At 50.2% G+C, this 21,446-nt stretch overlaps 1 protein-coding gene across 2 annotated transcripts in view; it reads left to right on the top strand.

Moving 5' to 3' along the window:
* Positions 1 to 21,446, top strand: part of LOC140411655 (uncharacterized) — a 126,256-nt gene that overhangs the window by 90,587 nt on the left and 14,223 nt on the right. For both annotated transcript variants that reach the window (XM_072500687.1, XM_072500686.1), the window contains 3 exons: positions 1,343 to 1,717; positions 11,016 to 11,163; positions 16,739 to 16,816. In XM_072500687.1, coding sequence (XP_072356788.1) covers positions 1,343 to 1,717; positions 11,016 to 11,163; positions 16,739 to 16,816 — 601 coding nt within the window. The remainder of the gene's footprint in view (positions 1 to 1,342; positions 1,718 to 11,015; positions 11,164 to 16,738; positions 16,817 to 21,446) is intronic.

Genomic DNA, 21,446 nt, shown 5'->3' with positions numbered 1-21,446 from the left:
TTGGCGCATGCGCAGGAGTGGCAGCATGTGCTGGCGTCATCCCAGCGCATGCGCAGGGCGGGTTCATCTATGGTGCCCTCCAATCACCAGGCCACCATTAGGGACACCCCCGGGGCCAGATCCCCCCGCAGCCCCCCCCCCCAAGGACCCCGGAGGCCGCCCGCGGAGCCAGGTCTCACCGGTAAATACCTGTTGTAACATACGCTGGCGTGACCCACCGAAAATAGGCAGCCACTTGGCCCATCGTGGGCTGGAGAATAGCTGCCAGCGGCCGCCGACTGGCGCGGAGCGATTCCCACCCCCGCCAAAACCCCGGTGCCGGAGAATTCGGCCGCCGACGGGGGTGGGATTCATGCTGCCCCACGGCGATCCTCCGACCCGGCAGGGGGTCAGAGAACCCCACTCATATTTCTGAGGGTTAAACCCTTTAACAAATGGTTAAAGGGTTTGGGAACAGCAAGGGAGGTGAATTTAAGACCAAGAAGAGATCAGCCATGATCTGATTGAATGGCGGAGCAGCCTCGAATTGCCTACTTCTGCTCGTAAGTCCTATGTTCCTATGTTCACATGCTGCACATTGAATTAAGACAGATCAGAAACGGGGCATAGGTTTTTGCTGAAAGGCCATTTGGACTCGAAATGTTGGCAGGAATTCTCTGTTCATTCATGCCGGCAGGATTCTCTGTAGTGAATTGAGTTTTTGCTGAGCGCCAAATTCTCCGTTCTCGCTGGCAGTAGTGGCGGGCAAACTCAGATCGGAGAATCCTGGCTGTTAGCTCCACAGATGCAGCCAGACCAGAATAGTTTATCCAGTGTTTTCTGCTTTTATTTCAGATCAGAAAGTGTGTGTTTTCTATTGCAGATTATACAAGTAGAGCTCCAGTAGATTATCCAGTAGGCTCCATTATGCAATGAGAGTGCTTGTCAATAATTTCCATTCATTTTTTTAAGTGTTTAAGTCTCTGAGGTTCTTTCTAAAGTAAGTTCCTTTTATGTATATAAATTTGGTGTTAGCTAATTTATTCAAAAGAAATTGGCACCTTTGTAAAGAAGGACGTGGACCAGTTGGAAATCAAATCAAAATTTCTTGATTAAATAATTTTTTGATACAAGCTCCCAGAAGAGAAAATGAGTTGTGTAATAATTGACTGATCAGATTGAAGCTGTGGTAACATTGTAAAACAATTTGAATCTAAGTTTACAACTTCACCACCCTCTCTTATTTTGTCATTTTTGACAAGCCCGATGAAACTGTTGCTGAACCTGGATGCTAAAATAATAATCTTCTGTTTGCATATGATGAATTTCCTCAAATAATATGAATTTTCCCATCTATGTGCAGATGAACCTGCAGCAAAGAAAGTTTGCAGAATCCAAGAATCAATGGCCTCCATTTCTTTACCGTGTGTTTCTGACCCACCTCTTATCTACGCGGCAAGCAATTCTGCAGTACGACCTATGCATGATGTCCATGCATCAACCAAGTCAGACATGACAACAACAGCATTCTCCAGCAAACCATTTCAGCTCTTTCCTTTCCTCTTTGGATACTCTACCAAAACAGACGGCAACAATTTCAATTCTGGAATGTTTGCGCCCGCTGGCACTTTCCCTTCTGTCTTTGGTTGGAAAGACCCTGCTTTGACTCATACCCCAACCAATGGTGGATTGGCTAAACCTGCCATCACTGGGAATTCTTCATCGCTTCCACTGACTGGTATGCTCTGTGAAGTTTCTGCTCATTTTGTGACAAGTAGCTTTCGCTAAAAACTTTGGAGTAGATTTTTTTGTGTGGTCTCTTTCGATTGCTGTCTTAAACTTTGGTGTAAGGTCAGGAAAAACCCAGCAGGACTTGAAGAATATTCAGATTAAAGGCTTATATTTAATGAAATAGGGCTTTCCAGTTACGAGTCTGACAAATAAACTTGTGGGTGAAATTCCTCCTGTGAATTTGATTTTAGCAAAAAGAAAAATTGCCTTTTAAAAAAATTGACTGGACGAACTTTACAATGCATGTGATTCGCAGAAATGATGTTCCATTCTGTAAGTCATAGTGGCTTAAAGTCGCCGACCAAACCCAGCCTAAATCTGATTTTTGGAGAAACCATTCCGAGTTACTAGCAGCCCAGGCAGACTTAACAGAGCAGGGTCCCCTTCCCTTTTCTACCTCTTACATACTAGGAATGGGTGTTGTGTGTCTTAGAGCAGCTCCACCACCTGAATGGGCCTTTGGACCATTTGAGGAACTCGGCCAAAGTTGTCTGGTGGATGAAAGCATCCTGTCTGCAAAGTAAATCGAGACAGTAGTTTCTTTTCATAGAATCTTAGAATCCCTACAGTGCAGAAGGAGGCCATTTGGCCCATTGAGTCTGCACCAACCCTCTGACAGACCACTCCTTCCCGGCCCCTTATCCCAATAACCCTTGACCTAACCTGCACATCCCTGGACACTAAAGGGGTAATTTATCATGGCCAGGCCAACTAACCTGCACACTTTTGGACTATGGGAGGAAACCCAATCAGACACGTAAAAATATGCAAACTCCACACAGACAGTCGGCTGAGGCCAGAATTGAACCCGGGACCCTGGCTCTGTGAGACAGCTCCATTATTGCTACAGAAAATGAGGAATTCCAGTGGTAGTAAAATCAATATGGTACAAAAAGTAGTGCCTTTTATTCATTGAGTTTACAGTGCAGAAGGAGGCCATTCGGTCCATCAAGCCCACACCAGCCCTTGGAAAGAGCACTAAGCCCACACCTCTACCCTATCCCCGTAACCCAGTAACACCACCTAACCTTTTTGAACACTAAGGGCAATTTAGCAAGGCCAATCCACCTAACCTGCACATCTTTGGACTATCTAGATTGCTATCTATCTTCATAGAACTAAGATGTGAGGTTGTGCATTGAGAAAAATACTCCGCTAAACTCTCCTCTTTTATATTCATTTTATGATGAACTTTGGAAAATGCCTTTTTATACCAAAAGGAAATAAAGTGTACAGAAATCATCAGATGAGTTTGTCTTGGCAAAATAAGAGGGTGAAAGCGTTCCCTTAAGGGAAATTTACTTCCAATTGTATTATAAAGAACTATCCTAGCTAATTGGAATTGATCAGACACAGTTTATACAATCACAAAAAGCAAATGTTCAAAAAAAGGATGTAAATATAAGTCTCAGGCCAGTCAGTTTAACTTTAGTGGTGCAGAGGCTTCTAGAAACAATAATTCAGGACACAATTAGTATTTATTTGGGTGAATGCAGGTTAATTCAGGAAAGTCAGCATGGATTTGTTAAGGGCAAACTTTTGATTTGATTTAATTTATTGTCACATGTACCGAAGTACAGTGAAAAGTATTTTTTTGCGGCCGAGGGAACGTACACAGTACGCACATAGTAGACAAAAGAATAATCAACAGAACATTGACAAATGGTACATCGACAAACAGTGATTGGTTACAGTGCGAAACAAGGGGCCAAACAAAGCAAATACATGAGCAAGAGCAGCATAGGATGTTGTGAATAGTGTTCTTACAGGGAACAGATCAGTCCGAGGGGGAATCGTTGAGGGGGCTTTGAAGGCGCAGATAATTAGGCTCTGGATCCACACAGTGAAATGAAATGAAATGAAAACTGCTTATTGTGACAAGTAGGCTTCAAATGAAGTTACTGTGAAAAGCCCCTAGTCGCCACATTCCGGCGCCTGTTCGGGGAGTCTGGTATGGGAATTGAACCGTGCTGCTGGCCTGCCTTGGTCTGCTTTCAAAGCTGGCGATTTAGCCCTGTGCTAAACATGGTGCATGTAACGGACCGAAAAGGAAGAAATAAAAAGTTAAGCAAGGGCTGGGTGGAGGTGGCAGCTGAAGACAACATGGCTGATGTTCGGACCCCTGCTGCGACAGCCCAGCCATCGACGGAGGAGCTGATGCAATTTTGCCAGACAAGAGGGCTTTGCCAGACAGAAACGGGACTGTCTAGTCCCGATAAAGGAGTCGATCGATCGGCTGGAGTGCAGACTGGATGCCCAGGATCGGACGATGCAGAAGTTGGAGAAAGCGATGGCGGACCAGGAGGAGTACCAAACGGTGGTCAAACTAGAGGTGGGGATGCTGAAGGATCAGCAAAAGAGGCTGCTGTAGAAGGTGGAAGATCTGAAGAACAGATCTCACCGGCAGAACTTAAGAATTGTCGATCTCCCTGAAGGGGCTGATGCCGGCGCGTTTGTGGCGGGTATATTTCAGAAGCTTTTGGGGGAGGGGGCTTTTCCCCGACCGTTGGAGGTGAACAGGGCGTACAGGGCGATGGCGAGGAAGCCACGGCTGGGGGACCCCCCAAGGACGATGGTGGTCCGGTTCCACAGATTTTTGGACAAGGAGTGTGTTCTCCAGTGGGCCAAGCGTATTAGGAGCTGCAAGTGGGACAATAGCATATTGCGGGTCTATCAGGACCTGAGTGTGGAGGTGGCCAGAAGGAGGGCAGGCTTCAAGCAAGTGAAGGAGATCCTGTTTAAGAAGAAGGTGAAATTTGGGCTGCTTTACCCGCGCGTCTTTGGGTTACGCACGAGGCCCAGCACCATTATTTCGAGTTGCCCGAAGACACGATGGACTTTGCCAAGAAGAAGGGTCTGGCGCAGAACTGAGAACTTTTTGGTTTAAGTTGTAACTTTTCTGAGTGACATGTATATGTTTTGATTGTCGTTTTTCTTCTGCTTTTAGGTTTGGGTGAAGATGGGGAAGTAAAGTTATTCGGTTTCTATGGGTTTTCGGTGTTTTGGTGGGGGTGGCTGGTGGGGGCTTTTTACTTTTTATTACTTTGATTTGCACTATTGGGGGGGTACTTTGTGGGGTTTTCGTTTTGGGTTGTCTCCTATGGTAATTGGGAGATTGTTCGGTCTCGGTTTGATGAAGGAAGTGGTTTCAATGGGCGGGGGGAGGGGAGTAGAGAACAATAGGTGGGAGACTTCTTGGCGCCGGAGGCGAGGGTCACCAGGCTAGCTGGGTGAGCTAGTCTACGGAAGCACAGTGGGGGATGTGTATATGTTCAATATATGGCAGACGTTAGGTTACAAGGTGGTGTTGCTAGGGGGGGAGGGGGGAGTTACTCTGCTGATGAGGGAGGGACTTAGGTTTTGGGACAGAGAGGAGGTCGGGTGGGGGCTGCCAGGAGGCGGGCCGATGGAGGTGTGGCGCATGGGCTGGGGGCGGGCCCAGGAAAGGGGATGGCTGATCGGTGGAGGGGAAGCGCAGTGCCCCCCAACCAGGCTGATCACCTGGAATGTTTGAGGGTTGAATGGGCCGGTCAAGAGGGCACGTGTGATCGCGCATCTGAGGGATCTGAAGGCGGACGTGGTGATGTTGCAGGAAATACACCTGAAAGTAGCAGATCAAGTTAGGCTAAGGAAGGGTTGGGTCAGTCAGATCTTCCATTCGGGGCTGGACACCAAGACTAGAGGGGTGACGATTTTAATCAATAAGCCGGTGCAATTCCAGGTGGGCAGTATACTCTTGGATGGGGGGGGGGCATTATGTCATGGTGAGCGGTAAGCTGGAGGGGAGGAAGGTAGTCTTGGATAACGTGTACACGCCAAACTGGGACAATGTAGAATTCATAAAGAGGGTACTGGGGAAGATACCTGATCTGGACTCGCACAAGTTGGTGATGGGAGGGGATATTAATATGGTCATAGACCCAGTCGTGTTCGAAAACGGGGAGGGTGCCAGCAAAGGAACTGAGAGGGTTCATGCAGCAGATTGCGGGGGGGGGGGGGGACCCATGGAGGTTTAGGCAGCTGACGGGGAAGGAGTTTTCTTTTTATTTGCATGTGTATGAGGTTTACGCCCGGATTGATTTTTTTATTTTGAGCAGGGATTTGCTGGCGGGGGGGTGGACGCGGGGTACTCGGCCATCACTATTTCAGATCATGCCCCACATTGGGTGGAACTGCAGGTTAGTGAGGAGAGCTTCCAGCACCCGCAATGGAGATTGGACATGGGCTTGTTGGCGGACGAGGCGGTGCGAGAGGGCGAGGAAGTGCATGCAGAACTACCTGCAGGTCAACGACACAGGCGAAACCTCAGCAGCGGTGGTGCGGGAGGCGCTGAAAGCAGTGGTGAGAGGGGAGCTGATTTCCAGTGGAATTCTACAAGAATTTCGCGGTGATATTAGGGCCATTGCTGGTCAAGGTTTTCAATGAGGCGAGAGATAGAGGGGTGCTGCCCCCGACGATGTCACAGGCCACTATTTTGTTAATATTGAAGCGGGACAAGAACCCGGAGCTATGCGGGTCATATAAGCCGATCTCACTATTTAATGTGGACGCCAAGCTGCTGGCCAAAGTTTTGGCCTCCAGGATTGAAGATTGTGTGCCTTTTGTGATTATGGAGGATCAAACAGGATTTGTCAAGGGCAGGCAGTTGGTGGCCAATATAAGAAGGCTGCTCAACATGGGTAGTGGTGGCCATGGATGCGGAGAAGGTGTTCGACCGGGTGGAGTGGGACTATCTATGGGAGGTTTTGGGGCGATTTGGGTTCGGTAGGGGCTTTATGAATTGGATTAGGCTGTTGTACCAGGCTCCGAGGCTAGTGTAAGGACGAAGAGGACGACCTCGGACTATTTTAGACTGCACCGGGGGACAAAACAGGGATGCCCCCTCTCCCCACTGCTGTTTGCGTTAGCTATAGAGCAGTTGCAATTGCTCTGAGAGATTCAAGGGGTTGGAAGGGGCTGGTTCGTGGGTGCGGGGTGGGGGGGGTGGAACATAGGGTCTCACTGTACACGGACGACCTGCTCTTATATGTAAGCAGATCCACGGGCAGGGATGGGTGAGATCATGGCGATGTTGGGAGAATTTGGCCGGTTTTTGGGGTATAAACTGAATATGACAAAGAGCGAGATGTTTTTAGACCAGGGAAGAGGTCAGGAGGGTCGGCTGGGGGAGCTGCCGTTTAGGTTGGTAGGGGACAGTTTTAGGTACCTAGGGATACAAGTGGCGCGCAACTGGGGCCGGTTACACAAATTGAACTTGTCCGGCGAGATACTCCACCAGTCCCGTGGTGGTGGCGGCCTTAAAGATCTGGGGTCAGTGGAGGAGGTATATTGGAGCAGTGGGAGCATCGGTTTGGTCCCCAATATGTTTGTCTCAGGGAGCCTGAATGGGGGGTTTCGAGTATGGCGAAGGGTGGGAATTGAGAGGATGGGGGACCTGTTCCTGGAAGGGAGCTTCCCTAGCTTGAGGGCGCTGGAGGAGAGGTTTGGGTTGGCAAGAGGGAACAAATTTAGATATTTACAGGTACGGGACTTTCTGCGCAGGCAGGTATCATCCTTCCCACTCCTGCCACTAAGGGGGATCCAGGATAGGATAGTGTCTAGGGGATGGGTGGGAGAGGGGAGCATCTCAGACATCTACAAAGAACCAATGGGGGCGGAGGAGACGCAGACCGAGGAGCTCAAGACTAAGTGGGAGGAGGAGCTTGGTGGCGAGATGGAGGACGCCTTATGGTCGGATGCGTTGAGCAGAGTCAATACTACCGCTACATGCGCAAGGCTCAGCTTCATCCAATTCAAGGTGGTACACCGGGCCCACATGACAGTGGCCCGGATGATTAGATTCTTTAGTGGGGAGGACAGGTGTGTAAAATTTGCGGGCGGACCAGCGAACCATGTCCACATGTTCTGGGCGTGGGGGGGGGGGGGGGGGGGGGGGGGCGAGGGTAGTAGGGTAGTGTAGCATAGAGGGTTAAGCATAGGGTGTCGCTTTATGCGGACGACCTGCTGCTGTATGTGGCGGACCCGGTGGGAGGAATGCCAGAGGTAATGAGGATCCTTAGGGAATTCGGGGACTTTTCGGGATACAAGCTCAATATGGGGAAGCGCGAGCTATTCGTAGTTCAGCTAGGGGACCAGGAGAGGGGGATTGGCGAGCTCCCACTAAAAAGGGCGGAGAGGAGCTTCAGATATTTGGGGGTCCAGGTGGCCAGGAGCTGGGGGGCACTGCATAGGCTTAACGTTACAAGGCTGGTGGAGCAAATGGAGGAGGAGTTCAAGAGGTGGGACGCGTTGCCGCTGTCCTTGGCGGGTAGAGTTCAGTCAATCAAAATGACGGTGCTCCCAAGGTTTTTGTTTCTGTTCCAGTGCCTCCCCGTGTTTATCCCGAAGGCTTTTTTCAGGCGGGTTAACAGGAGTATAATGGGGTTTGTGTGGGCGCGAGGGACCTCGAGGGGGAGAAGGGTGTTCCTGGAGCGGAGTAGAGATAGGGGGGGGCTAGCGCTGCCCAACCTCTGTGGGTACTATTGGGCTGCCAATGCGACAATGGTGCGCAAGTGGGTGATGGAGGAGGCTGCATGGAAGAGGCTGGAGACGGCGTCCTGTGTGGGTACGAATCTGGGGGCGCTGGCAACGGCGCCGCTGCTGCTCCCCCCAAGGAGGTATACCACGAGCCCGGTGGTGGCGGCGGCCATCAAAATTTGGCGGCAGTGGAGGCTGCATAGGGGGGGACTTGGGGACATGGGCAGATGACCTAGGGAGGGTGAATTCTTCCTCTTCGTGCGCGAGGCTCAGCCTCATACAGTTTAAGGTGCTGCACAGGGCACACATGACCGGGACAAGGATGAGCCGGTTCTTTGGGGGTGAGGACAGGTGTGTTAGGTGCTCAGGGAGCCCAGCAAATCACACCCATATGTTCTGGGCATGCCCAGCGCTGGAGGAATTTTGGAAGGACGTAGCGAGGACGGTGTCGAGGGTGGTAGGATCCAGGTTCAGACCGGACTGGGGGCTCACAATATTTGGGGTGGCAGAGGAGCCAGGAGTGCAGGAGGCGAAAGAGGCCGGAATTCTGGCGGATGGAGGAGGATGACAACTCAGTAAACAATGAGCTGTGGTTCTCCGCATTGTTTGACGAGGTCTGACTCCAGCCCAAGGCAGCACTTTCCACCGTAGGCCCCAGGTGACCCCTGCATGCGTGCTGGCTAATCCATCTCACAGTCCTGCTGAACCCCTGGGATGGAGGAGGAGGGGGAAGGGGGGAGGCAGGGGTAGGAGGGCAAATCGCGGTCCGGGGGGAACGGGTTCTGGGGGCGGGATTGGGTACCCGGACGGTGTGCGGTGGTGGGTCACTCATCGGGTAGGCCCTACCACATGGCGCCTCCACATATCTGGTCCCCTCCCCTGTCGCCTCTAAAGGCAACTCCGGGGGTGACCAGTCAGTCCCCTAGACGGTACATCAGAAGTGGAGGTGGCCCGTTGCGTAACTCACCCTGCAACCTGTGTACCCTTTGGCAGCCATCCTTTGGAGCGACTGCTTGTGCCACCCTGTTCTGCCCGCTGCCCATATGATGCGCCAGGGATAGGTCGAGGGGACTCAGAGATGCTGTGGTGCTCCGGCACGTCCCCTGCAGGAGTCACCACCACGGGCCCCGCCACCTCCTCCTCCCTTGTCGTGCCCAATGGCCCCTGGGCTACTCCTTGGGACTGGAGCGAAGCCAGAGTGAGCTCTGAGGGCTCTTCCACCACTTGGCACTGCCAGTCCAGGAAGCACGCTCTCGTCTCGACCAGGCTCTCCATTCTCACGGCCATGGAGCACCAGGAATGTGCCACGTTCCTCTGGGACTGTGCCACGTCACTCAGGGACTGAGACGTGTCCCTCTGCACCAGGCCAATGTCCTTGATGCCCGCAGCCATGACATGTTTTGAGTGGGTCAAGCTCTGGAGCGCAGCTGCAATGACCATGTTATCTGGTACATGGCTGCCTGAGACAGGGCTGCCCTGTCCTGGGCCTTGGCCACTGCCCACAGGGAGTGCCCAGCCATTGAACATCTTGACCCATGACCGATGCCTTGGCACCCAAGGTCTCCACCACGGGTGCCACCCATGTGGTGTTGCCTTCAGTGGCACGCAATGTTGACACCGCTTCCTGCCCCTGAAGACAGTTGGACTCCTCCAACTGCGCCTGCAGGTGCTGGATGGTTACTGACACTCCATCCTGTAGTACCTGGCTCTGTGCCTGCATCTCCAACATTGATGGGACCGTACTGTTCAGAGGCCTGAGACCCATCTGGATGCCAGCTAGTCCCTGGGGAATCCATCTCATGTCGCCTGGAAGTCCTCGGCGGGGCTGCTATGTTGGCGGGACATGAGGAAAAATGTTTCATGCAGCAAGCGTTTGGAATCTGGGAGGCATTGCTTGAGAGTGGCGTGATGGAGTCAGGGCCAATTGAAGAACTTATGATGGAATTGGATTATTATCTGAAAAGATAGAATGTGGAGGGCACAAGGAGAAGGCCAGGGTGCAGCACAAGGTAAATTGTTCCTTCAGAGGGGTAGCACAGACAAGATTGGCCAAGTGGCCTCCTTCTGTGCAGTAACCATTTTGTTAATGTGATTGTTTCGTTCAATTCAAGATGTATGAAGGGTAATAATGGTAATTGAACATACAACATTTTCATTGGATGAAGGCAATAAATCTCTGATAATAAACACAAGTAGATTCCACCAGGCAAATAGTACATACAGTGCAATGCCAATTTTAGGGACATCATAATACCAGTACTGGAACATATAGACAAAGATTATCAGGATGCATTGGTTCTATATTATACCACGAATAATTCCAGATTTTGACTCATAATGTAAATTATAGTTGGATTTTATATACCTCCAGCAGATTATCTGGTTATTATCGTATTGTTCTTTGTGGAGTCTTGCTGAGCATAAATTGGCTGCCACACTACTACAGTGACTATGCTTCATTGGCTGTGAAGCTCTTTGGGATATTCTGAGGTCGTGAAAGGTGATAGATAAATACAAGATCTTTCTTTATGACAGCATCGATAACCATAGACACATGTACATTTTTTTGTTTATGAAATCACCAAAAGTTGTGTAATCAGATCAGTATATTCATAAATGTTTAAAAATGTGTTGAAAATGAATCGAATGTACAACTAGCGTTTTGTCTAATAACATTTTATGGATTATCGTTTGAAATTGGTCAACATTTGTTTTTAATCTCTTTGCAGGGCCTGGTTACCATTTTTCTGGTAACTTGGTTCCAAATTGTAATTTTGGTTATCCAACCAATAACTCGGTCTTTCGATTTGGAGCAAAGAGCAAGAACCAGTCCATTTCCCGGGAATCATTCAGTTTGACACCTATCGTCACCTTTGGGTAAGTTCAATGACTTAACACGTCCACTTTCCCGTTTGCCCCATTGCGACAGTAACACACTTCCACTATAATGTGTTCATGAAAACGTTTTGACGCCATGCTCCAAATGTTCAATTGTCCAGTTTATATCAGACACAGAAAGAATTACAGGTCTCTAAATCTGGAAAAGCTTACTATAGTTATTAATGTTCTACCAACAGGGTATCATTGACACATTCAGTCAATACTTTACAATATTTGCAAAGCAGGCTACACACCTGCAGCTAGCACATTAAAACAAGAACAGTTCTCCACATTCAATACTGGTATTCATGAACTTAGAGAGGTGGTAGTCACAGGGTGGGATTTCACTATTGAGGCAGGAGAAATTTCCCAACTTGACAGACTCATCTCCAGTAAAAGGGCCCCCGCCCAGCATATGTTTTGTTCCAGGGAGTTTGAAGCAGTGGGGAGGCGGGCAGAATGGCTCTGGGCCAGTCACCTCCAGTGACAGTTCAGAGGTGGCCACGGAGGAGGCTGAATGCCAAAGAGGCTCCTTCGAAGTCTCGCTTCAGTTTTCTGAGATTCAACCCGGTTGTATAAAAAGCTGTGAGGCTCTCTATCCCTCATCCCTCAATACCCCATGTCCCCCATATCACTTCCATGGCCGCGATAACCCCCAGAGCACCTCCATGATCCCTCATAGTCCCATGTCCCCTCGTATGCCCCATGAGACATCCATGACCCTTCATGACCTCCATTTCCACTCCATAGTCATTCATCTACTATCTAAGGACAGATCTTATAGACTACTTGGAGATGGAAAAAAGGTTAAGCTTCAAAAAATCGAAGAGAGCTCTGACATGTACAAACTTGAAACTGAAAAATCCCCGTTTCTGAAACACATTCAAAAACTTTTAATCCCCCAAGTGGTCAGTTTGTGACAAAAACAACGTATATTCACGAACCATACCAAATTCTGGGGTCGGTGGGACCTCTACAAATGGGTTAGTCTGCATCTGGACCAGAGGGGTACCAATATTCTGGGGGGGAAATTTGCTAATGCTCTTCGGGAGGGTTTAAACTAGTTCAGCAGGGGCTTGGGAACCTGAATTGTAGCTCCAGTATACAGGAGGTTGAGAGTAGTGAGGTCATGAGTAGGGTTTCAAAGTTGCAGGAGTGTACCCGCAGGCAGGAAGGTGGTTTAAAGTGTGTCTTCTTCAATGCCAGGAGCATCCGGAATAAGGTGGGTGAACTTGCGGCATGGGTTGGTACCTGGGACTTCGATGTTGTGGCCATTTCAGAGACATGGATAGAGCTGGGACAGGAATGGTTGTTGCAGGTGCCGGGATTTAGATATTTCAGTAAGCTCAGGGAAGGTGGTAAAAGAGGGGGAGGGGTGGTATTGTTAGTCAAGGACAGTATTACGGTGGCAGAAAAGATGTTTGATGAGGACTTGTCTACTGAGGTAGTATGGGCTGAGGTTAGAAACAGGAAAGGAGAGGTCACCCTGTTAGGGGTTTTCTATAGGCCTCCGAAAAGTTCCAGAGATGTAGAGGAGAGGATTGCAAAGATGATTCTGGATAGGAGTGAAAGCAACAGGGTAGTTGTTATGGGGCACTTTAACTTTCCAAATATTGACTGGAAACGCTATAGTTCAAGTACAATAGATGGGTCCATTTTTGTCCAATGTGTGCAGGAGGGTTTCCTGACACAGTATGTAGATAGGCCAACGAGAGGCAAGGCCATATTGGATTTGGTACTGGGTAATGAACCATGACAGGTATTGGATTTAGAGGTAGGTGAGCACTTTGGTGATAGTGACCACAATTCGATTACGTTTACTTTAGTGATGGAAAGGGATAGGTATATACCGCAGGGCAAGAGTTATATCTGGGGGAAAGGCAATTATGATGCGATGAGGCAAGACTTAGGATACATCGGATGGAGAGGAAAACTGCAGAGGATGGGCACAATGGAAATGTGGAGCTTGTTCAAGGAACAGCTACTGCATGTCCTTGATAAGTATGTACCTGTCAGGCAGGGAGGAAGTGGTCGAGCGAGGGAACCGTGGTTTACTAAAGCAGTCAAAACACTTGTCAAGAGGAAGAAGGAGACTTATGTAAAGATGAGACATGAAGGTTCAGTTAGGGCGCTCGAGAGTTACAAGTTAGCTAGGAAGGACCTAAAGAGAGAGCTAAGAAGAGCCAGGAGGGGACATGAGAAGTCTTTGGCAGGTAGGGTCAAGGATAACCCTAAAGCTTTCTATAGATATGTCAGGAATAAAAGAATGACTAGGGTAAGAGTAGGGCCAGTCAAGGACAGTAGTGGGAAGTTGTGCTTGGAGTCCGAGGAGATACGAGAGGTGCTAAATGAATATTTTTCGTCAGTATTCACACAGGAAAAAGACAATGTTGTCGAGGAGCATACTGAGATTCAGGCTACTAGACTAGAAGGGCTTGAGGTTCATAAGGAGGAGGTGTTAGCAATTCTGGAAAGTGTGAAAATAGATAAGTCACCTGGGCCAGATGGGATTTATCCTAGGATTCTCTGGGAAGCTAGGTAGGAGATTGCTGAGCCTTTGGCCTTGATCTTTAAGTCATCTTTGTCTACAGGAATAGTGCCAGAAGACTGAAGGATAGCAAACGTTGTCCCCTTGTTCAAGAAGGGGAGTAGAGATAACCCCGGTAACTATAGACCAGTGAGCCTTACTTCTGTTGTGGGAAAAATCTTGGAAATGTTTATAAGAGATAGGATGTATAATCATCTGGAAAGGAATAATTTGATTAGAGATAGTCAACACGGTTTTGTGAAGGGTAGGTCGTGCCTCACAAACCTTATAGAGTTCTTTGAGAAGGTGACCAAACAGGTCATGAGGGTAAAGCAGTTAATGTGGTGTATATGGATTTCAGTAAAGCGTTTGATAAGGTTCCCCATGGTAGGCTACTGCAGAACATACGGAGGCATGGGATTCAGGGTGATTTAGCAGTTTGGATCAGAAATTGGCTAGCTGGAAGAAGACAAAGGGTTGTGGTTGATGGGAAATGTTCAGACTGGAGTCCAGTTATTAGTGGTGTACCACAAGGATCTGTTTTGGGGCCACTGCTGTTTGTCATTTTTATAAATGACCTGGAGGAGGGCGTAGAAGGATGGGTGAGTAAATTTGCAGATGACACTAAAGTCGGTGGGGTTGTGGACAGTGCGAAAGGATGTTACAAGTTACAGAGGGACATAGATAAGATGCAGCGCTGGGCTGAGAGGTGGCAAATGGAGTTTAATGCAGAAAAGTGTGAGATGATTCATTTTGGAAGGAATAACAGGAAGACTGAGTACTGGGCTAATGGTAAGATTCTTGGCAGTGTGGATGAGCAGAGAGATCTCGGTGTCCATGTACATAGATCCCTGAAAGTTGCCACCCAGGTTGAGAGGGTTGTTAAGAAGGCGTACGGTGTGTTAGCTTTTATTGGTGGAGGGATTGAGTTTAGGAGCCATGAGGTCATGTTGCAGCTATACAACACTCTGGTGCGGCCGCATTTTGAGTATTGCGTGCAATTCTGGTCGCCGCATTATAGGAAGGATGTGGAATCATTGGAAAGGGTGCAGAGGAGATTTACCAGAATGTTGCCTGGTATGGAGGGAAGATCTTATGAGGAAAGGCTGAGGGACTTGAGGCTGTTTTCGTTAAAGAGAAGAAGTTTTGAGAGGTGACTTAATTGAGGCATACAAGATGATCAGAGGATTGGATAGGGTGGACAGTGAGAGCCTTTTTCCTCGGATGGCGATGTCTAGCACGAGGGGACATACCTTTAAATTGAGGGGAGATAGATATAAGACAGATGTCAGAGGTAGGTTCTTTACTCAGAGAGTAGTAAGAGCGTGGAATGCCCTGCCTGCAACAGTAGTGGACTCGCCAACACTAAGGACATTCAAATGGTCATTGGATAGACATATGGACAATAAGGGAATCGTGTAGATGGGCTTTAGAGTGGTTTCACAGGTCGGCGCAACATCGAGGGCCGAAGGGCCTGTACTGCGCTGTAATGTTCTATGTTCTATGTTCTAAATATAGCTGATCATTTAATAACCCTTTAAACTGCCAAACTATAAACTAAACCCCTGATGAGCTAAGTAATTTTAGAGCTTTTGAAATTCAGCCAGGCATTCACAACAAGCTGAGCTGTAATAACAACCCTTGGAAAATGTCAACAATGAAATCCATTGAAACTGCAAGAACGGGTGGCTAATGTTTTTTTCCAAAGCAATACCAGATTGTTTGTCAATCAATGCACTCCAGCAGGAGGTGTTTGCTTTTATAATCTAACTGAAAGCTGCCGTCTGTTTTGTTTATTTTGAGTTGGCTGTAGACCATGAGTCTAAAACAGGCCTTCGCAGCTATTCATGAGTATTTACGCCTCATTAAAATCCTGCTCCCCACATTGTGGGTTGAGGCCCTTTGAACAATGAAAATAGGGTATGTTTGAACTAAGCAGGGCAATTTGAAATTAGTGCTCTGTTTGGGTTCCCCATCTGTGTAATTCTCTTCTTTCTGCTGGCAAAAATGGATCTGTCGGAAATGGTGGGCAGGACTTCCACATCCAGGTCCTGCCCAACAGTTTTACAAATGTTTGGAATCAGCTCCACTACCGTAAAAATCTGGCCCAGAGTCATTATGGCACAAACAGAGGCCATCAAGTCCTTGCCACTCTCTGTCTGTAATCCCATAAATCCTAATCATTTGCTCTATCTCCCATTGCCCTGCAAGTTTATTTCCTTCAAGTGCCCATCCAGTTACCTTTTAAAATTATTGATCATATCCACTTCCACCACTCTCATAGGCAGAAAACTCTGGGTCATTATCAATCGTTGCATAAAAAAGTTCTTCCTCACATAACCCACCAACCTGACTCTTTTGCCAAAAGCCTTAAAATCTGTGTCCCCTAGTTCTCATATGATCAGCTAATGAAATGAAATGAAAATCGCTTATTGTCACAAGTAGGCTTCAATGAAGTTACTGTGAAAAGCCCCTAGTCGCCACATTCCGGCGCCTGTTTGGGGAGGCTGGTACGGGAATTGAACCGTGCTGCTGGCAAGCCTTGGTCTGCTTTAAAAGCCAGCGATTTAGCCCAGTGAGCTAAACCAGCCCCTAATGGAAAATACTTTAAACAGTTTAAACCGTTAAACTTTTTATCTCATCTGAAATGAAGATTGATGTTAATACAAACCCGAAGCAGTCCCCAGTTCAGGTCTCCAAACTGGATTGAAAGTGATAATTAGGAACAATCATTGTCAGAAATTTGGCTTTAGAATACAGCTGGGCCTGAAATGACACCTTTGGCTTTGCATTTAGGGAACATAGTTTTCCAACATTCATTTGCTGAGCATCAGCTATGGTTAAATTAAATATTTCAATACTTCCTTATCACATCTATTGGAAAGGGAACCTGCCATACTTCACAAGTTGATGGCACCGAACCACCGTCTTTATAAGAAGCAAACTGTAGGAATAAGGGTCTAAATTTTCCTTGTGTAACTTGAAAGGAATTACTGAGAAACAATTTGCTGAAATGGCTGCTCTCCATTTTTCCTCTTGTAACAGAGCACCAAGACTGCCGAACTCAGTTCAATCCTGTGGCTTCCCCCAACGAAAAATAAAAACTGCTAGACGGAAACTCAGGTGAAACTATTAGTGTAACTCTCCTAACTAATGATCTTTACCTGCATTGGGCACACTGAGCTGAATTTTCTTGGTCCATTGGTGAATGGCTGGGAGGCAAGAGGGCTGGCAATATGGCAGGGGAAGATGTTGAGAGGGAGCCTACATTATGGCATATTGCCGATGGCGGCAGAAACTTTGGCAGTATAGTCACCCACTGGGTAACCAATTAAGCTACTTAAGTGGCCAGGTGGCTTTTTGGGGGAATCTCCCCAGCCTTTACATGGGAAATTGCCAGTTAGGCCTTGGTTTCCATGGGTGTCCTCCTTGATGGAGATTCCATGACCCTGAGAGGAGTTTCCACAACCCCAGCAGAAGTGGCTGCCACCGCCGCAATGATGCCACTTGTACATGACCTACCCCCGCCTGCTCAAATCACTGGGAACTACCTGGCTGGCTCTTACTTCCACCTCTCCTTTGAGGTCCCTGTGCCTTCTTGGAGCAAGAGCTTTGGGCCACCGCTAATTGTGGCGATGCTGAGGCTGCTGAGTTGCTAGGCCCTCTGACTGGGCCAGCAGCAATTAGATGGTGGCCCCAGCAGAGGCCTCCTATGCTACCAGCAAAATACTGCCCAGGTACCACTTCCCACCCCAGCACGGTTCCTCACCATGCCCCACCCCTCTTTCAGCCCTAAAAGTGGGATCTCCATGCCCCCACGTCATTCACTCTTGTACCCTTTAAAATCCATCTGGTGGTGCTGCATTAAGATAAACAACAAGGCACCTTCACTTCTAATCTTTTTTCATTGCTTCACCATCATGTTCGGATAGGTTTCATGCAGTCGAGGATTGTATGGAGCGGATTTAGTAACTGAATTCCACAAAATCCAGGGATAATGATTCCATGAGAGAGAGAGAGAGAGAGAGAGAGAGAGACCGCGAGAGAGAGTGAGAGAGACACAGTCGGACAGAGCTGGGCTGCTGGCCGGAGGGTCTTCCGCAGGGCTGGGGTCCTGGTGGGGGTGGCCCGGGGGTGTCGAGGGGGGCACTATCTGGCAGGTCGGGTCCGTGCGAAGCCGGCACCATGTTGTACAGCGCGACCGCTGCAGGTCATCGCCGTGCGCATGCGCAGCCAAGGACCCGGCTGGGTAGCTTCAGGAGAACAGCAGCCACGACACTACACAACACTTTCATGGCAATCTCTGCAAGACGTGCCAGATCATCGACATGGATACCACCATTACACGTGAGAACACCACCCACCAGGTACACGGTACATACGCGTGCGACTCGGCCAACGTTGTCTACCTCATACGCTGCATGAAAGGATGTCCCGAAGCGTGGTACATTGCCGAGACCATGCAGACGCTGCGACAACGAATGAACGGACATCGCGCAACAATCGCCAGGCAGGAATGTTCCCTTCCAGTCGGGGAACACTTCAGCAGTCAAGGACATTCAGCCTCTGATTTTGAGGTAAGCGTTCTCCAAGGCGGCCTTCAGGATGCGCGACAACGCAGAATCGCCAAGCAGAAACTCGTAGCCAAGTTCCGCACACGTGATTACAGCCTCAACTGGACCTTGGATTCATGTCGCATTACATTCACCCCCCACCATCTGGCCTGGACTTGCGGAATCCTACCAACTGTTTTGAGACAATTCACACCTCTTTAACCTATGATTATCCCTCTCTCCAGTTGCTCCATCTGGAACGGTAAAGACTTAATTATCTGAAAAGATTCGCATTCAAAGTATTGTCTTACATTTTTGACTTTGTCTATATATGTGTTTCTGGAACCCACCTCTTCATTTACCTGAGGAAGGAGCTGCGCTCCGAAAGCTAGTGATTCGAAACAAACCTGTTGGACTTTAAGCTGGTGTTGTAAGATTTCTTATTGAATCCACTGATTGCCAGTTAACCAATCGAACTAACTCCTTCTAAACCTGGTTCCTAAGTTCCACTCGGTGCTGAGGAGTCTGGTTCCTTCTCTCCAACTTGGAAACACAGTGTCCGGGCAGGCAGGTTGTTTCAACAATGAAGTCTGCTACTTAAAGGTACATCCCGATTATGGGTCCACAGACCAAAATAATAATAATAAAAATTTTAAAAGGGGAAGAAAGGAAATAAACAGGAAGGACTCTTACTTTTGGCAGCACGAGGCGATGTGCCGTTTGCTGATGGTGGGATTCTCTGCTTGCCCCACTGTCAATGAGAATTCCCATTGAAGCCACCCCACACCCCTGGGAAGACCGCGAAAATTTGTGCGCTGCCGGCAGGAGAATCCCACCAAGGTGAACAGCCAGTGAATTCTGGTCAAAGGGAAAGAGAGTAGAAAAGGCTATGATACAAAATAGTTGATCTCAGTCTGAAATGACCTAATTGAGAGATAAGGGCAGGATTGTCCGTCGACCGACGCAGAAATCGGGAAAGGCGATTGGGCGGAAAATCGGTTCTGACGGCAAAATTGTGGCAGGCGTTGGGTTCACGCCTAATTGCAATTCTCCGGTGCCTTGACAGTGGCGTTAATGCATTCCGCTCCGCACGTACAGCAAACACCGTTTGCATTTCATTAGCGGATCTGACCTGATATTCTCGGGGGCCAGCGCAATTCTCCGCCTCCACTGGGGGGAATTCCCGACAGCGAGTTTCACTTGTGCTTTAAAAAATTGACAGAGAGAGAGAGAGGAGTTGGACACGGAGAGGCGTGGCCGTTGGCTGCCAGTCCTGACACTGGCTGCGCTGGTTGGGATGGTGGGGGGGGCCCTGCCAGGGCCTGGAGGGGGTTGACGGGCTGTGGAGCTGTGGTGACCCCCCAGGGGACTGGGGTGGTGTGCAGGTATGGACTGCCATTGCTGCGGCCTGCAAGTCAGCCATCTTTCGGTGCACCCCACTGACCACCCATCTTGGCCACAGGTTCTGCAGAGTGCCACTGGCTATATGGGTGCCCCTACCCCACCAGCCCTCACCCCAAACCTCACCCTCCACCCCATACTCCATGGGGGGGGGGCACCTGCTGTAGGGCATCACGCGGCCCGCCCAAGGGCAATACCCACAATAGCCACTATAGGGGAGGCGCTGGCTGGGGGCTGCAGAGTGTACCATTGGCATGGGCATCGCCAGCCGACGGTACCTCTGAGAGCAGGATTGGGACAAGGGCCAGAGGTACCGATCACCGGTGCCAGGCATCGACAGAGCTAGGGGTGCGGGTATGGGGGAGGGTGGGGCATGCGGGTGCAGAGTTCGCCATGCCAACCAGGGCCACCGTCTGCCTGGTAGACCTGGTTGGGCACAGGGGTAAGCATCACGCTAACATGGTGGCCTTCAGACAATGGATATTGGAATACAACCTGCAATGGTGGCCTTCCTGCTAGGTGCTGCTAGGTGGGTGTGAGGGTGGGCGTGAGGGTGGTGTGGGGGTGGGTGTGAGGGTGGTGTGGGGGTGGGGGTGAGGGTGGTGTGGGGGTGGTGTGAGGGAGGTGTGCGGGTGGTGTGAGGGTGGGTGTGGGGGTGGGTGTGAGGGTGGTGTGGGGGTGGGTGTGAGGGTGGTGTGGGGGTGGGGGTGAGGGTGGTGTGGGGGTGGTGTGAGGGAGGTGTGCGGGTGGTGTGAGGGTGGGTGTGGGGGTGGGTGTGAGGGTGGTGTGGAGGTGTTGTGAGGGTGGGTGTGGGGGTGGTGTGAGGGTGGTGTGGGGGTGTTGTGAGGGTGGGTGTGGGGGTGGTGTGAGGGTGGGTGTGAGGGTGGTGTGGGGGTGGGTGTGAAGGTGGTGTGAGGAGGGTGGGTGTGAGGGTGGTGTGGGGGTGTTGTGAGGGTGTGTGTGGGGGGTGGTGTGAGGGTGGTGTGAGGGTGGGGGTGGGGGTGGGTGTGAGGATGGCGTGGGGGTGGGTGTGGGGGTGGGTGTGAGGGTGGGTGTGGGGGTGGGGGTGAGGGTGGTGTGGGGGTGTTGTGAGGGTGGGTGTGGGGGTGGTGTGAGGGTGGCGTGGGGGTGGGTGTGAGGGTGGGGGTGGGTGTGAGGGTGGTGTGAGGGTGTTGTGAGGGTGGGTGTCGGGGTGGTGTGAGGGTGGGTGTGAGGGTGGTGTGGGGGTGGGGGTGAGGGTGGTGTGAGGGTGGGTGTGAGGGTGGTGTGAGGGTGGGGGTGGGGGTGGGTGTGAGGGTGGTGTGGGGTTGTTGTGAGGGTGGCTGTGGGGGTGGTGTGGGGGTGGGTGTGAAGGTGGTGTGGGGGTGGGTGTGAGGGTGGTGTGAGGGTGGGTGTGAGGGTGGTGTGGGGGTGTTGTGAGGGTGGGTGTGAGGGAGGTGTGAGGGTGGTGTGAGGGTGGGGGTGGGGGTGGGTGTGAGGGTGGTGTGGGGGTGTTGTGAGGGTGGGTGTGGGGGTGGTGTGAGGGTGGGTGTGAGGGTGGTGTGGGGGTGTTGTGAGGGTGGGTGTGGGGGTGGTGTGAGGGTGGGTGTGAGGGTGGTGTGGGGGTGGGTGTGAGGATGGCGTGGGGGTGGGTGTGGGGGTGGGTGTGAGGGTGGCGTGGGGGTGGGTGTGGGTGTGGTGTGGGGGTGGGTGTGGGGTGGGTGTGGGGGTGGGTGTGAGGGTGGCGTGGGGGTGGGGGTGGGGGCAGTGTGAGGTTACTGGTGTGTGGGACGGGGGTTGACACTTGGGGCATAGTGCTG

This window comes from Scyliorhinus torazame, chromosome 4 (genome assembly GCF_047496885.1).
Source record: "Scyliorhinus torazame isolate Kashiwa2021f chromosome 4, sScyTor2.1, whole genome shotgun sequence".
NCBI classification, from domain to species: Eukaryota; Metazoa; Chordata; class Chondrichthyes; order Carcharhiniformes; family Scyliorhinidae; genus Scyliorhinus; species Scyliorhinus torazame.
This window is presented reverse-complemented; position numbering and strand designations above follow the sequence as displayed.